Raw genomic sequence first — 16222 nt, 5'->3', positions numbered from 1 at the left:
GAAAAGGGATGTGTACACACACACACACACACACACACACACACACACACACACACACACACACACACACACACACACACACACACACACACAGGGTGCCCGGCAAGCAACGCAGCCCCTATACCCCTTAAAGCGGCAAACGTACAGCTACGACGGCTCATGCAGGGGAGCCAACCTGCAGCGGTATAACTGCGGCGGCTGGTCGGGAACCAGTTGATCGGGTGGTGTTTGTACCAGGGAGGAAAGGCAGAGATAATACACAATGAGTACTCAATGCAATTCATCATTCCACTACCCAATCATTACCTTTAGTGCTTTTGTCTGCTGATGCGGAGAAAGCATTTCATAGGGTAAGATTGGACATTCAGCCAGCTCAGAGAAGGAAGGGCTGAGCCCAGCCTGACAGTACACCCTCCTCAACGGCCCCTCCCCCTCGGAGGAGCACCAGGCTTGAGGGGAAAACCATCTATGGAAATCACAGAGGAGGGCAGGGGCATGTATGTCCGAGGATGAGACCCAAGAGCGTTCCTCCAGACCATAACCCTTCCAATGCACCAGGTACTGGAACCTATGGGAGTCAACAATGGACTGTACTTCATACTTCTCATGGTTCTCAACCTGTACAGGGTGAGGACGTGACACCGAGGTGGTAAATCGGTTGCGGACCAAAGGTTTTAATAAGGAGACATGAAATACATTTGAAATACGCATGTTACAAGGAAGGTCTAATATGTAAGCCACTGGGTTAATCCTGCGAAGAATATGGAAAGGCCCAATAAACCGAGGTGCGAACTTCAGTGAGGGAACACGAAGTTGGAGGTTGCGAGATGACAGCCAGATCCTGCCCCCAACCTGGTAGGAAGGCACGGGCAGACGTCTGCAGTCAGCATGGAGTCTGTACCTATCATTAGCATGTAGCAAAACCTCCTGGACTTGTGCCCAAGTGGAACGAATACCACGGAGATGCTCCTCTAATGCAGGAATACTCTGCGGAACAAATGAGTCAGGCAACATGGAAGGATGGAAACCATAGTTCACCATAAACAGGGACAATCGGGAAGCAGAATTCAAGGCACTATTATGAGCAAACTCTGCCATGGTAATAGGTCTGACCAGTTATTATGATGGTCAGAAATATAGCAACTTAAGAATTGCTCCAGGGACTGATTGGCTCGTTCTGCGGCCCCATTAGACTGCGGGTGATATGCAGAGGAAAAAGCAAGCTGAATTCCCAACTGTGCACAAACGGCTCGCCAGAACTGGGACACAAACTGGCTACCCCTGTCCGAGACAATCACCGTGGGTACCCCATGTAAGAGAAAGATCTTATGAGCAAAAATGGAAGCCAGTTCCTTAGAAGTGGGCAACTTCTTAAGTGGAATACGAGAAATTTTTGTGAACCGGTCAACCCTATAAGGATATATATAGGATAACTGTGTTGCCCTGGGAGTTGGGTAACTCCACAATTAAATTCATAGACAGGTGGGCCCAGGGCCTCTATTCATTGGATATGGGTTGTAGGAGGCCCACCGGAAGATGTTGTGGAGTCTTACTCTGAGCACACACGGAACAGGCAGCTACGAAGGCCACCAGAATTGTTGGGAAATGGCCCAAAAGAGTTTATTCTTCCCAGGGTGGCCAGCAGCCTTGGGAGAATGGTAAGTCTGGAGCACGGCAGTACGGGGACTCTCTGGGACAAAGCAGCAGTCCAAGGTTTCTCAGGAGGAGCATGGACCTGAGCAGCAAAAGTTTTGTCACCCAAAGGAGAAGTGAGACTGGTGTGAACCAGTGTAGCCAGAAAGGATGTCAGCCAAGCAAGTCTTTTAACAGGAATTCAGGAGAGCGCCTCTGTGATGTTGACTAAGGCGAAGGCAGAGATCCTCTGGGCTGGACGGCTTAAGTAGGCAGGACTGAAGAGCAGGATATTATCAACAACTGATTAACTGTGGACAGATAGGAGCTGGCAATTAGCCGTCAGCTGAGCGGAGAAGGAAGGGATGTGCCCCGTCCTGACAGAGACCTTGAAGTAAAGCCAATGAGACATTCACTATCCATCACCAATGGGTGACGGGGCACACATTATACCTTTCAGAGAATGTCTCATTGTGGCTGCTTGGTAGTTTCCTCTTTTACAGTGTTGGTAAAGGGCGTCACTTGTCGGAGGCATTGATAGTTCTCACAAAGCTGACGACATCGTTCACATTTTTTGCAGATGACTGACTACACAGGTGGCACACAATTTTGCACAGTAGTTCAAAGGTAGACTGGCCCAGGTTAAAACCGCTACCCAGATTTGTAAATGCAGCCGGGTATTCCTCTTAAGAAACAGAAAATGCCTTTCTTTGGCCTTTGCCATAAAGAGCGCATATAGAGTAACAACCTGAGAAGGTATGGATCCCAATAAGTGGCAAATGCACACTGGTTCCAAGAGCTGATGATACAAGTCAATGATCCTTGTTTTGTTGCCAATTCCTGTGAAAAAATACAAACTACACGGTAAATCTTGCTGAAGACTTAAAGCAATCTTTGTCACATCAGTATCAGGGCTCTTGAGGACTGCAGTTTGATGTTTCTGTGCAGCATGTTTTGCATGAAAAAACACCCTGGTGTCACATTCCTCAGTTGAGCTCAAAAGTGGAACTTCCGCATATCCGTCTCCCCCCCTCCTGTGCCAAAATTGGCACCTTTTGGGGGGACCATTCCCCACTTCCGGAGAAAGTGTGGTCTCTCGGAGGTTCGCACCCCCTCCTTCTTCCGCTACTGGGCCAATTATAAAGTACATATGCAGTGGGGAACTGCCAGGATCCCTTACCAAACAATGAGGTGTAACTAAAGGCCTACAGCACACCGCTCAGCACCAAAAAGATTAGATACAGGGGGTCCCCTACTTACAAACGGAGGGAGATAACAGGAAATAAGAGGAACCCACACGTCACTTCCGGTATGGTGTGGGTCACGCCCTGACACGTTTCGTCACATCCGACTTCCACAGAGAGCATACTCTGTGGAAGTCAAATATGACGAAATGCGTCAGCACATGACCCACACAATACCAGAACTGATATGTGTGTTCCACCGTTGCTGGATCAGGAACAAGGACGCGGTTTGCCTTTTCCTTGTGTATACAGACGATGAGACTGGACGGCTCAGATGGTGAAATGCACGTATGATTATACTTTCAAAAGCTTAATTTGACTGTTATCTTTGTAAATAGATATTTATGAGGGAATATTTGGTGTGAGGGGCTCTTTTTTTACCAATAAAACGGAATTACGTTTTGTTTTCTGGTTTATGGCTTTTATTGGAATAGTTTTCACCCATTGATCTCCTGGAACAGTGGTGACTGTGGTATATGGTACAGAGGATTACTCCTCTTAGAGGCTGTTTAACTAGAATGCTCTGGTGAGTTGAACCCCCCGAGGGGAGTGTGTTCTCACGTGGTGGAATCTGAGTGAATTGGTGGAAGCTGCACACTGAGAGACACTTTAATCACTTTCAGACCGGACCATTTTGCTGGCTTAAGACCAGACCACTTTTTGCGATTCGGCACTGCGTTGCTTTAACTGACAATTGCGTGGTCGCACAACGTGGCTCCCAAACAAAATAGACGTCCTTTTTTTCCCCACAAATGCGGTGTTTATTTTTTGTACTATAAACAAAAATAGAGGGACAATTTCGAAAAAAAAACGCATTATTTTTTACTTTTTGTTATAATAAATATTCCCCCCAAAATATATAAAAACGATTTTTTTCCCTCAGTTTAGGCTGATACGTAGTCTTCTACATATTTTTGGTAAAAAAAAAAAAACGCAATTAGCGATTTAGCGATTATTGATTGGTTTGCGCAAATGTTATAGCTTTTATAAAATAGGGGATAGTTTTATGGCATTTTTATTAATAATTTTTTTTTACTAGTAATGGCGGCGATCAGCGATTTTTATTGTGACTGCGACATTATGGCGGACACATCGGACATTTTTGGGACCATTGGCATTTGTATAGCGACCAGTGCTATACAAATGCACTGATTCCTGTGTAAATGACACTGGCAGTGAAGGGGTTAACCAGGGGGTGGCAGTGTAGGGGTTAAGTGTTCCTAGGGGCGTGTTACTAACTGTGGGGGGCTGGGCTTTGTGTTAGTGAACACTGATCTCTGCTCCAATCACATGGAGCAGAGATCAGTGTCACTTGTTGCTAGGCAGAACGGGGAGATGCTGTTTACAACGGCATCTCCCGGTTCAGCCTCCCCGTGAGACTATAGCGGTTAGAGGTCCCGACCGGCGCGCGAGCACGCCGCCGACAGCCGAAGATTGGCTGTGGTGCCAACATAGTGGGCTGTATGGATAGGTAAGTGTCCATGTATTAAAAATCAGCAGCTGAAACATTTGTAGCTGCTGACTTAATTTTTCATGAGGGCTGGACCTCCTCTTTAAGTCTTTACTGTGAAGAGAGTCACTTTGGATGGGGGGGGGGCCTCGTGAAACACAGCTTAGAGGTGTCAAGAAGCTCCTTTTCCAGGTCCCCAGGCTGCTCCTTTGTGTAAGAAATCCTGTGTCTATTAGGGGCACAGGGTGACCTGAGAAGCCCAGTCTGGTCTGATCTAACCAGTACAACCACCCTGGACTTAGCATTTTGTTTTACCCCTGAACCAGTCAGGTTCTCTGCACTAGGTTTAAAACACTGACATTGGACATAAGAGATTCCTCAAGTGCCCTTCCCACTTAAAAAGTTTGACATTTGAACTGTGTGCAGGCACGCATGCCCAAGTCATAGGAGATGAGAAGCTCTTCTTTTAACAGGTCTCTCCATGAAAGAAGTGGTCTGAGCGCCCAGTTACTGTTTTAAATAGTTGTTGAAAGGTTAAAAGTTTCAGTACCACTAGTTGTTGGCTGAATGGTCAGATTTTCTTTATAGATGTGTTGATATGTTTGAACGTACCTGTGCCTCATGTGATTGAATGTAAAGTTTATCACACCCTGTGTCTCAATGCCAACAATGAGGGGCATTGTCGCCAGAGATATATACTTCTGTCTGTTCTTTAATAAAGTCTTATGCTTTTATTCACCCGACGCTGCTGTCTTGACAAGCGACTGGTTGAGATTTTGGATCGTGCTAGTACTGGACAAGGAAAGCTTATACGGTAGACATACTCCTCAAGAGTACGGCGGCTGTCACATTTACCCACAGTTGTAAGAACAGCATCTTGCCATACAACAAAGAGGAATTCTGCCAGTGCCTTTTGTTCCATCTGATAGAAACATTTTCCATTGTGTTGGTGTCTTCTGATCCTGTTCATTAATTTTACCTGTTTACCTGTACCACCACCAGCTCTATATGACCATTCTAGAGTTTTAATACTCATTTCAGGATATCGGTCAATCACAAAGTCTATCCGTGTACAGTAGTGCTTCAGAGCAAGTTTGACTATGTACTGCAGTATTGTCTCGGTACTTGGAATGTACCGAATGGCTTGAATGACTGCCATGCCATTGAGAATAGCTTCACCCGGAACTTTGTCAACTAAATAGTCTCCACATTTGGTTTCCAATAGATCTAGAAGAGCTCACTTTTTTGTTTTAGCAAAGTGAACCATCAGCACTAGGTAAAGGATATGAGACAGTTCCCAAAGAGTAGGACAGAATTTCCCTGTCTATCTTTCTACTTTTATCTATGACGAGTAGTCGAGAGAATAGCTTCTTGTCTTCTTTATGGTCTTTTTGTTTGGTCACTAAAGGTCTTCTTTGGTTTGGTTACAAAAAAGGTAAATTTTGGGGTGTTAATGGGAGAAAATACAGTATATCACCTGATGGTGATAACAGTCTGGTTCAGAAACTCTTTTACAGGGTTTTCCCCCTTTCCTGAAGCTGCACGCAAATCTGCACGCAAATTGTTTCTTCTGCTCCGATTGTCCCAGAGCCAATACATACAACGCCATCTTGATGTGTGTCAAAAGGATTCAGCATGGAATCTAGGGTTGAAATTATTTTGGTCACAGCTATTGGCATCAGCATGAATTTGTGTTCTGTCAAGGTCTTTTAGCCTCCTTGTATGAGGACATTTACCTGCCATTGCCTCAAATTGTCTTGCTATTGCAGCCCTTTCATGCTGTGACAATATCCAGCGATATACTGCAACTCGATTCTGTGTTAACCCTGTCCAACCATGCTTTGTCTTGGAATCTCTGTTGCATGTTTGCTCAATGGCCTGGTCACAAGCAATCGAGGCAAATCCATGGACACTGACGTTGGACAGTCCACTGGCCTTTAACACTGAGCTTACTTTGGCAAGAAGGAAGTATGAGGGACAAATTGACCATTTCCAGTATGCAGGTAAATACTAGGGGTGTTGAATATAAAAACGCAGCATTGATGCATCATGATTCAGACTTTTGCCATTCTGCATCAATGCTGCTAGTCGGCCGAATCGATCTCCGATGATGTCATCCGTCGCTCTGTGCGGTGGGATTTCTCCTGGAGGAATACAGAGACAGAGGCAGAGCCTGCCTGGTGGATAAAGCCCCCTTTACTGAAGGAGAAAGTCAGCTGATGAGCTGACAGCCAGTAGAGTGCAGGAGGAGGAGCTTGATGAGACCCACTGTTAGGAGAGGCTTCACCGGAAGGGAGAAGAGAAGAAGAGAGGCAGAGACACTGAGCATTTAGGAGGGGAAATCGAATGACACAGAGCTGGTGAGTGCCAGTGTCCATGCTCAGACCATCAGGCAGAGGCACCACCATGCCTGATCCCATCCATCCCACCACGCCTCTGCCTCATCCCATACATCCCACCACCATCCCTCTGCCTATTCCTAGTCCACCCCACCATCCCCCTGCCTGATCCTATCCATCTCACCATCCCTCTGGCCCTGATCCCACATTCCTCTGCCTAATCCTATCCATCTCACCATCTCTCTGCCTGATCCAATCTATCCCAACATCCCTCTGCCTGATCCTATCCATCCCACCACCATCCCTCTGCCTGACCTCATCCATCCCACCACCATCCCTCTGCCTAATCCTATCCATCCAACCACCACCCCTCTGCCCCTGATCCCACCCTCCCTCTGCCTGATCCTATCCCTCCCACCATCCCTCTGCCTGATCATATCCCTCTGATACTGATCACATCCATACCACCATCCCTCTGCCACTGATCCCATCCATCCCTCTGCTCATGATCCTATCCCTCCCACCAACCCTCTGCCACTGATCCCATCCAACCCACCATCTCTCTGCTACTGATCCCTTCCATCCCACCATCCCTCCGCCACTGATCCCATCCATCCCACCACCACTGATCCCATCCATCCCACCATCCCTCTGCCCCAGATCTCATCCATCCCACCATCCCTCTGCCCCAGATCCTATCCCTCCACCACTGATCCTAATACTCCCACCATCCCTCTGCCACTGATCCCATCCATCCCACCATCCCTCTGCCCCAGATCTCATCCATCCCACCATCCCTCTGCCCCAGATCCTATCCCTCCACCACTGATCCTAATACTCCCACCATCCCTCTGCCACTGATTCCATCCATCCCACCACTATGCCTCTGCCTGATCCCATCCATCCCACCACCATCCCTCTGCCTATTGCTATCCATCTCAGCATTCCTCTGCCTATCCTTAGTCCACCTCACCATCCCTCTGCCTGATCACATCCATCCCACCACCACTCTGCCTGATCCTATCCATCCCACCACCATCCCTCTGCCCCTGATCCCACCATCTCTATGCCTAATCCTATCCATCCGACCATCCCTCTGCCTGATCCTATCCATCCCATCATCCCCCTGCCTGATCCTATCTCTCTGCCACTGATCCCATCCAACCCACCATCCCTCTGCCCATGATCCCATCCTTTGCCACTGATCCCATCCATCCCACCATCCCTTTGCCACCGATCCCATCCATCCCTCTTCCCCTGATCCCATCCATCCCACCATCCCTCTGCCCCATATCCTATCCCTCCGCAACTGATCCTATCCCTCTGCCACTGATCCCATCCATCCCACAACCATGCCTCTGCCTGATCCCATCCATCCCACCACCATCCCTCTTCATATCCATTCCACCATTCCTCTGCCTATTCCTAGTCCACTCCAGCATCCCTCTGCCTGATCCCATCCACCTCACCACCATCACTCTGCATGATCCTATCCATCCCACCATCCCTCTGCCCCTAATCCCACATCCCTCTGCCTAACCCTATCTATCCCTCTGCCTGATTCTATCCATCCCACCACCCCACTGCCCCTGATCCCACTATTTCTCTGCCTGATCCTATCCACCCCACCATCCCTCTGCCCCTGATCCCACATCCCTCTCCCTAATTCCATCTATCCCTCTGCCTGATTCTATCCATCCCACCATCCCTCTGCCTGATCCTATCTATCCCACCACCCCTCTGCCCCTGATCCCTTCCACCATTCCTCTGCCTGATCCTATCCCTCTGCCACTGATCACATCCATACCACCATCCTTCTGCCACTGATCCCATCCATCCCTCTGCCACTGATCACATACATACCACCATCCCTCTGCCCATGATCCTATCCCTCTCACCATCCCTCTGCCACTGATCCCATTCATCCCGCCATCCCTCTGCTACTGATCCCATCCATCCCAACATCCCTCTGCCCCTGATCCCATCCATCCCACCAGCCATCTGCCCCTGATCCCATCCATCCCACCATCCCTCTGCCCCTGATCCCATCCATCCCACCATCCCTCTGCCCCTGATCCCATCCACCCCACCATCTCTCTGCCCCGATCCCATCCACCCCACCATCTCTCTGCCCCGATCCCATCCCCCCCACCATCTCTCTGCCCCGATCCCATCCCCCCACCACCATCCCTCTGTCACTATCACTTATATTTTGTGCATTTAGGACAAGAATGCATTTCAGGTCTTTGTTAAAAGAATCTACTGAACAGCACAGAACTAGTTTGTGGGAGGAGTCAGTTTATGCCACATTTTCACAGCTCTTATGGCAAAGAAGCCTTTCAATTTTTCCTCTAGATGTAAAGAATGCCCCTTTGTTGTCTGTAACGAACTTAAAGGGAATAACTTGTAGCCCTCTTTTGGGATGGTTATAAGAATTACCCCCCGCAAATGGATATTGCGCTAAGAGCAAATGAAAATAAAAAAAATGGAGTTCTTCTGACTGCTTGTAGAACCATGCGCGGTAATCATGATGCATCATTAAATGTATATAGAAGGGCTCCTGCACTCTATGGCAAAGAATTGGAAAGGAAGCAAAGAATATGTTCTAATCAGAGCAGCAAACACTTTTTGAGTAAACTCTCAATAGTATAGAAAACAGAAAAAAGGAAGGGGATGTGTTGCGCTTCCTAAATACCAAAAAATAAAAACTAATAAAATAAATAAGAATTGATGATACTCAACAGAGTGTGAATAATCATATAAAAAAGGTGCAGTAGTACTTAATATGTAGCACTTAAAGTTTATAAAGGTGCATTTAAATGAACATCTAATATATAATGTGCTTGTGCATCACTCCAGTGTCTGGAAATAGGCAAAAAATGTGCTTAAAACCATAAAGTGCATATAATAAATTAATATTGCAGTGTGTATAAAAAAAGATAATAGATAAACATCTGTGAGAAGACTGCAAGCAAAATTATACTATATATACAGATGAGTATATGTGATAGAATAATCTAAAAAAAAGATTCTATAAATGTATTAAAAACAGTGATCTAAGACGTGCAAACAACAGAGAAAAGTACTAATATATTCCTTGATATAAAGGGAACGCAATAGCAGCAAAAACGTGGATCTCGATAAAGTGTCCCATACACAGTCCAATCGTGCAACTTTCAAATGTGATTTCACAGCCGTAAATAAAGTGCAATGTGCCAAGATAACTCTTCTCCAACGGTGTTCCGTGCCAGTGCTGGTTATCCTAAATAATTACCTCACGGCTGCAAGGTATGCAGCAGAACAACAGATTTGCAGGGGGAATTCCGGAGGGTCAAGGGGGCTGTGAATGGGACTTCTGACGGTGCCGTTCTTCCTTGTAAGTTATGGCCAACGAAACAGTGCAATTGTCTAGTTAACTTGAGGCGTCACATGACCTGACCCGTTCCTTGCTTCTGCGCCTTCCTCAGGATGTTGAATTTGGAGGGTGCTGGCATCTATCACAAGCCTTGATAGAAAGCATCACTGAATCTAATCGTGGTCAGGATAATCGTAATTAAATCGAATCGTGAGACCAGTGAAGTTGCGCACCCCTAGTAAATACCTAGCATAATTTATATGATCGTACGCAAAAAACGATGGCATAATCAAGCGCACTGTTGACAGGTGAAGCTGCCAGTCCAATTCTCATGTTGCTCTCACAAACAGGAGTATCTGTACCATGTCAATATATTAACTCCAAAAGGCAAACGTTGGGTTTTCTGCACTTCTTCTTTTCACAAAGTCTACATATTTGGAACACATTTTGTTCACTTTATCATTTGCACACAAAACATCCATCGTTTTGTCCTGGAAAGCACATTTGATCTAATTTATGACATCCATACATTCATCTCCCTTGTGCAAAAGAGTCTAAGAAAGTGAGAAGTCTGATGCGTTCCAGACTCTCATACAGAAGTTTGTGTGCCCTCATGCCACAGTTGTAGTGATGACCAATGATTACTCCATTGATGGATCCTGGGGAACAACTTCAGACTCAGACAGTAAGGTCATTGTCTTTCCAGCAAATTTTCCTGAGCCTCAGCATATATAACTTGGTAAAAAAATAACACTATATGGCCCAGTTCTAGCTGATCAGCAATTTACTGCATTTTGGCTAATTTCAGCCAACTTGAGTTGAGTTGCATCTCGATATAGCGTGGTCCTTTACAACGTAGGGTCCCGACACTCTTATAAACACATACACATATACACATACTAAGGCCAATTTAGAGACAGGATCTGATTAACCTACCAGCATGTCTTTGGAGTGTGGGAGGAAACTGGAGTACCCAGAGTAAATCCACGCAGGCAAAGGGAGAACATGTAAACTCCAGGCAGATGGTGTCATGGTCGGGATTTGAACCAGCGACCCTAGTGCTAATTGTTAACTCTATTTGACTGCACAGTGTCTACTGAAAATTTTGATGAATACAATATCTCAGTTTTGATATATTTACAATGTGTATGTTTAATTTTGCTTGGTGCCAATCTGTAAAGTTGAAGCGTATTTTATACAACTTTGCCATATTTCATGGTCTACATTCACTCGAGTATACTATTGCACCAATACCAGTCTCAAATGTTACGCACGTGTATAAATGTCAGTTTGAGAGATATTTTGTGTTCCTAATAAGAATTGAAATAAAGTTACAAGCAAAACCAGCACCATAATATTTTCATTTTTCGGTTCACAATTACATACATTTATGGATTGTGACAAAAAACTGCAGGATATTTTGTGGAGAACTTTTAACATTAAGTCCATAGGGGTGTTGTCTATGCTAAAATGCATTTAAAAAGTAGTGGCCAAGTGTGAGACGATGGCCTAGATTTCTTCCTAACAAGTTTAGGGTTGGTTATTGCGTATCCCAGTCAATGTTTATTGCCACAAATTTTAAGGCCAGTGTTACATTTGTTATGGTACCTGTGTATCATATATCTATTCTTGTAACCAAAGACACATCACCATCAATAAGGTGGGGACAACGTGTGACTGTGGTGAAAGGAAGCAGAGATGAGACATATCTACCTGTCCTGGCACACTCATGCTGCTGATATACCTCTCACATCCAGCCCACGTGCTTGTATGTGATGTTACATACAAGCATATGGAATGGATGCGCAATGATGAGCTCAGGTCATGGTCATTTTCTGAAAGCAGTGGGCATGTGTGCAAGATCATAAGTTGGACGCCCGCAGCTGAGAAAAAGTGGTTGGGCGTGATTTTCATTGCGCTGAATACTGGCTGTGGCTTAAAGGGACACAGAGTGCAGGGGTTCAGTAGTGACGCAAAGGTTCAGGAATAATTTCAACAACGTTCCCAGAAGCTCAGCAGTAATTCATAAACTGTCACCTGATTGTGGTTTTCTCAATCACAATGAAATCCCTTCTTTCTGAGATTGGTAGTGGCAACCAAGCGAGGCATCTTCCTCCAGTTGGTGGATGGGGCTAGCAGGACTGTGACTGGCTTTAGCAGTGGCCAATGAGAGTCCTCTTTCTCCCCCCCAGCAGAACTGCACCCAAACTCTTCCCCATCACAAAAGCTGACGATCGCAGCTACAGCAAAGTTAGAGAACCAAACAATGTTTCCCATCTTTTACAATGTGGGGGGGGGCACATTGCCTCCCCCTCAGTGCAGGTGCGGCGTGGGGAATTCTGAAATTGGAATGCATTATTGTCTCACCGACACTTCCCTGCACTGTTCTGCTTATGGGGCGGGATTAGAGTTCTGTCAAAAGAGGCTTTGCGCGCTGCTTACGGCACCAGTCCTGGGGGGGGTTGCCTACCCCTGCTTTAATGCAAAGCACACAATAGAAGGACACTATTATTTGTAACTACTTTCTAAGTATTTAAACAAATAGATACACAGGCTTTAAACAGATACATGAGTGTAGGGCAATAGTTACCAGTAAATTGTTTGGTTTCAATGTGCTTCTTGTCCAAGCCGTCTAACGGTGGAGGTTGGCCAAGGAAAGACTGTAACTTCTCCTGAAAAATGTACGCTGGGGACAGATACAGGGGCATGGATGGCAATTTTTCTTTAGCCCTGAAATGTAAAAATTTGTCTTTAATAAGGAATGTATAGTCCTTTGGATGTTAATTTTAGATATAGTGTATGCAAGACATCAGCTTAGTGAAAGAAAAAGAAAAAAAAAAAACTTGTATTCAATGTGTATATATATGTACACACATACACAAATACACACATACATTGGGGGTTATTTACTAAAGGCAAATGCAAGTGCACTTGGAAGTTTATTCACTGTAGATCTGAGGGGAGCATGTACGGAAAATAAACAGCATTTTTGCTTGCACATTATTGTATGATACAATCAGCAGATTCCCCTCATTTCAGATCTTCTCCTCAGAGCTACAGCGACTGCACTTCCAAGTGCACTTGCAGTGGATTTGCCTTCAGTAAATAACCCCCAGTGTGTGTTTTTTTTTTTTTTTATTCGGCAGCAAAATACCTTTTTTCATATCGCCGTTGTGCAATCATGTGACCGCCTGCCACTCTCCCACACCGATCTATGGACTACAGTGGGAGGGGCTGAGTTTCTCCTCTGACATCAGCCAGACAGTCACGTGACCGCACATCAGTGACGTGAACAAAGGCATTTAGCTGCAGAATAAAAAAGAAAAACACACACCCCTAGTGTAGTACATCTTATTGCAGAGGGGCTGGCAGGAATTGGTAGTAACTTTTTACAGAAGAAATAGCAGCAGGAGGGGAGGAGCGGGGAGGAGACGGTTCACTACACAGACTCCCGAGCTGACAGGGAGAGAGGGAGGCGGAAAGAGGGAGGGGGGGAGAGAGGAAGGAGAGCAGCAGGATGACGGAGGCACGTAACCTGACTAAGGTAATTAGGGATCAGCAGCTGTGAGTACCATGGTCAGCACAAATGGGGGGACACGGGAACAGGCAGGATCAATCAGGTATATTACAACATACAAAGGGACAAATTACATTGAAGAAGCACTATGGTTACAACCACTTTAACGCAAAACTTCATTCCCTGGATGCACTGGACATCCTTGCAATCTTCTCCCCCACCACATACATAAAATCTTTTTTCTGTTTGTTAATCTTCTCCTTCAAACTGCAGAGTGCAGCAGAGGAGCATTAAGTGCTCAAGAGTCTGAGCAAGATTATTTCTTAACACCGTCACTGACGCAGATGTTAATTACTAAATTTCTGGCAGCAGAGCCCTGATCACCGACTCCTAGCTGCTCTAGCAGCTGGAAGGCTGTTCATATCTCTTCAGGCAACCTTCATACGCACTGAAATGTTTTGTATCCATTTAGCCCTTTCTCTGTCATCGGGCTGCCAAGAAGAACCTCTGCACTCTGTATAAAAGTAGCGGCCTCCCTGCAGTGGCCAGACACACCTTAACCACACCTCAGAGTAAGAGCCCAAGTACTCCAACCAGAAAGGAGCATAAGCGTTGCCGACTACAGAGCTCTAGCTCTGACTTGACAAGGGTGTGCTGGATTTCTGCAGAAACATTTTGATTTTCACAGAAACAACAGCAGTCCTTCTCTGCAGCCCGCTGGCAGAACACTGGCTTTTCTAAAGCAAAAGGGTAAGCCTGTGAACATATAGGGCTCATTCACATGCACACTGTGACCTGTAAAGCGTGAATGAGTGCCTTGGATATGCTGCAGGAGCTGCATGCAGGCAGTCTATGTTTTTCTATAGGGATGCATCGGCCCATCCCAATGTGACAAGCTTGCATGGAGGGTGTGTCCGTACAGCCGCTGCATCCCCACAGAGGAACATAGGTTGCCTGCACGCAGCTCCAGTCGCATAATCAATGTGCTTATTCATGCTATACCAGCCAGTGTTTGTGTGAATGAGGGCTTACCTATTTACAGCACCTGAAAGGTATTTCCAAAATTTAAACCAAGAGTTATATTGGGCTTTAAAGAAGATAAGATATTTTACAATTACGTTTTGCTGCACACTCAATTTAGGTATGTATTTTTGAGAAAATGTCACCATTATCTTAGAGAACAGGTAACTTACTCATCAGGAATGCTCTTCAAATGCAGACTGTAAGCCACTGCCATAGAAACAGACATCTTCCAATCTCCCAGATTATTCGCCAGCCATGCAGCCTCTGGTATCAATCCACCAATTAGAAGTAGATCTAGAGCATACTCTACTGTCCAGACACTGGAAAGGTTCTGATCTCTGACTGCACTGGCCACTATGCTGTGCTGTAAAGTAACCACTCTTGGAAACCGGTCTGTGAAATATGCAATACAGCATTCATTTTACTAAAAAACTTTGCAGTTGAGTAATTTGTCTCAATATAAAAAGAATACAAAAAATACCTAAAACAACTGTCTAGTACAAGGAACAACAAAGTAATGTAAGAGAGGTGAAAATACCCATGACATAACCACTGATAACTATTACTGTACGTCTAAGACTCCATTCACACAAGCGTTTTTTTAAGCTCATAGAAGCTATTATTAGCATTTTTTCAGCTCCTAGAACCTAAATAGTGTTATCTTGTGTGTCCATCCACTTTAGGCTATTAGCATTTTTTGAGCTTCACCGTCTAGGAGCAGAAAAAAAAATGTTTTTGTAGAGCTTCTTGGAGAGTTTTTCCAGTAGAAAAAAAAAACCTGAATGCTCCTAACAGCTTCTAAGGCCTAATGTAATGTATACCAGCAGCAGTGTACACGAGGCCTAAAATCTACTAAAATGCTACTAACAGCTTTTTTTTTTTTTTCCTTCATGTACTGCAAAAACGCTAATAAAATACTAATGCTCCTAAAAGCTACTAAAATGCTACTAGAAGCTGGGACAAAAATGCCATTATCAGCATTTATCTAGCTTTTTTAGGGCTTATGAAAAACGCTAGTGTGCATGGAGCCTAAGACCCATACATACTATTCGATTTTCTGCAGATTGTTGGCTTCAGATTTACCAAAACCATATCATATGAGGTCAAATCTTAAGAGTTTCAATTTGTATGCAATCAGGTAGGCCCTTCCACTATATGGTTTTGGTAAATCTGAAGAAAAAAAAAATCTGCAGAAACTCTAATAGTGTGTATGGGGCTTATGGCTGTGGTCACACTACAGCATTTTGAATCACGGGCAGGTGTGTGTGTGTGTGTGTGTGTGCACTATATTGATAGTATAAGAATGGGATTTTAACCACTTCAATACAGGGCACTTTCGCCCCCTTCCTTCCCAGCCCAATTTTCAGCTTTCAGCGCTCTAGCGCTTTCAGTGACAATTGCGCGGTCATGCTACACTGTACCCAAATGAAATTTTTATCATTTTGTTCGCACAAATAGAGCTTTATTTTGGTGGTATTTATTCACGACTCAGTTTTTTATTTTTTGCGATATAAGCGCAAAAAAGCGGAAATTTGGAAAAAAAAAACAATATTTTCTTTTTTCTACTTCAATAAAAATCCAATAAAATCAAATTTTGTCATAAATTTAAGCCAAAATGTATTCTGCTACATGTTTTTGGTAAAAAAAAATCCGTTAAGTGTA

At 44.9% G+C, this 16222-nt stretch overlaps 1 protein-coding gene across 9 annotated transcripts in view; it reads right to left on the bottom strand.

The window, feature by feature from the left end:
- The window catches only part of CPLANE1 (ciliogenesis and planar polarity effector complex subunit 1), a 221997-nt gene that overhangs the window by 138734 nt on the left and 67041 nt on the right, over positions 1 to 16222 (bottom strand). For all 9 annotated transcript variants that reach the window (XM_077462837.1, XM_077462838.1, XM_077462841.1 and 6 more), the window contains exons 17-18: positions 14731 to 14953; positions 12611 to 12750 (exon numbers count right to left, since the gene is read on the bottom strand). In XM_077462837.1, coding sequence (XP_077318963.1) covers positions 12611 to 12750; positions 14731 to 14953 — 363 coding nt within the window. The remainder of the gene's footprint in view (positions 1 to 12610; positions 12751 to 14730; positions 14954 to 16222) is intronic.

This window comes from Lithobates pipiens, unplaced genomic scaffold (assembly GCF_037356315.1).
Source record: "Lithobates pipiens isolate NorthernLeopardFrog02 unplaced genomic scaffold, aLitPip1_a1.2 Scaffold_3, whole genome shotgun sequence".
In the NCBI taxonomy this organism is placed as follows: Eukaryota; Metazoa; Chordata; class Amphibia; order Anura; family Ranidae; genus Lithobates; species Lithobates pipiens.
This window is presented reverse-complemented; position numbering and strand designations above follow the sequence as displayed.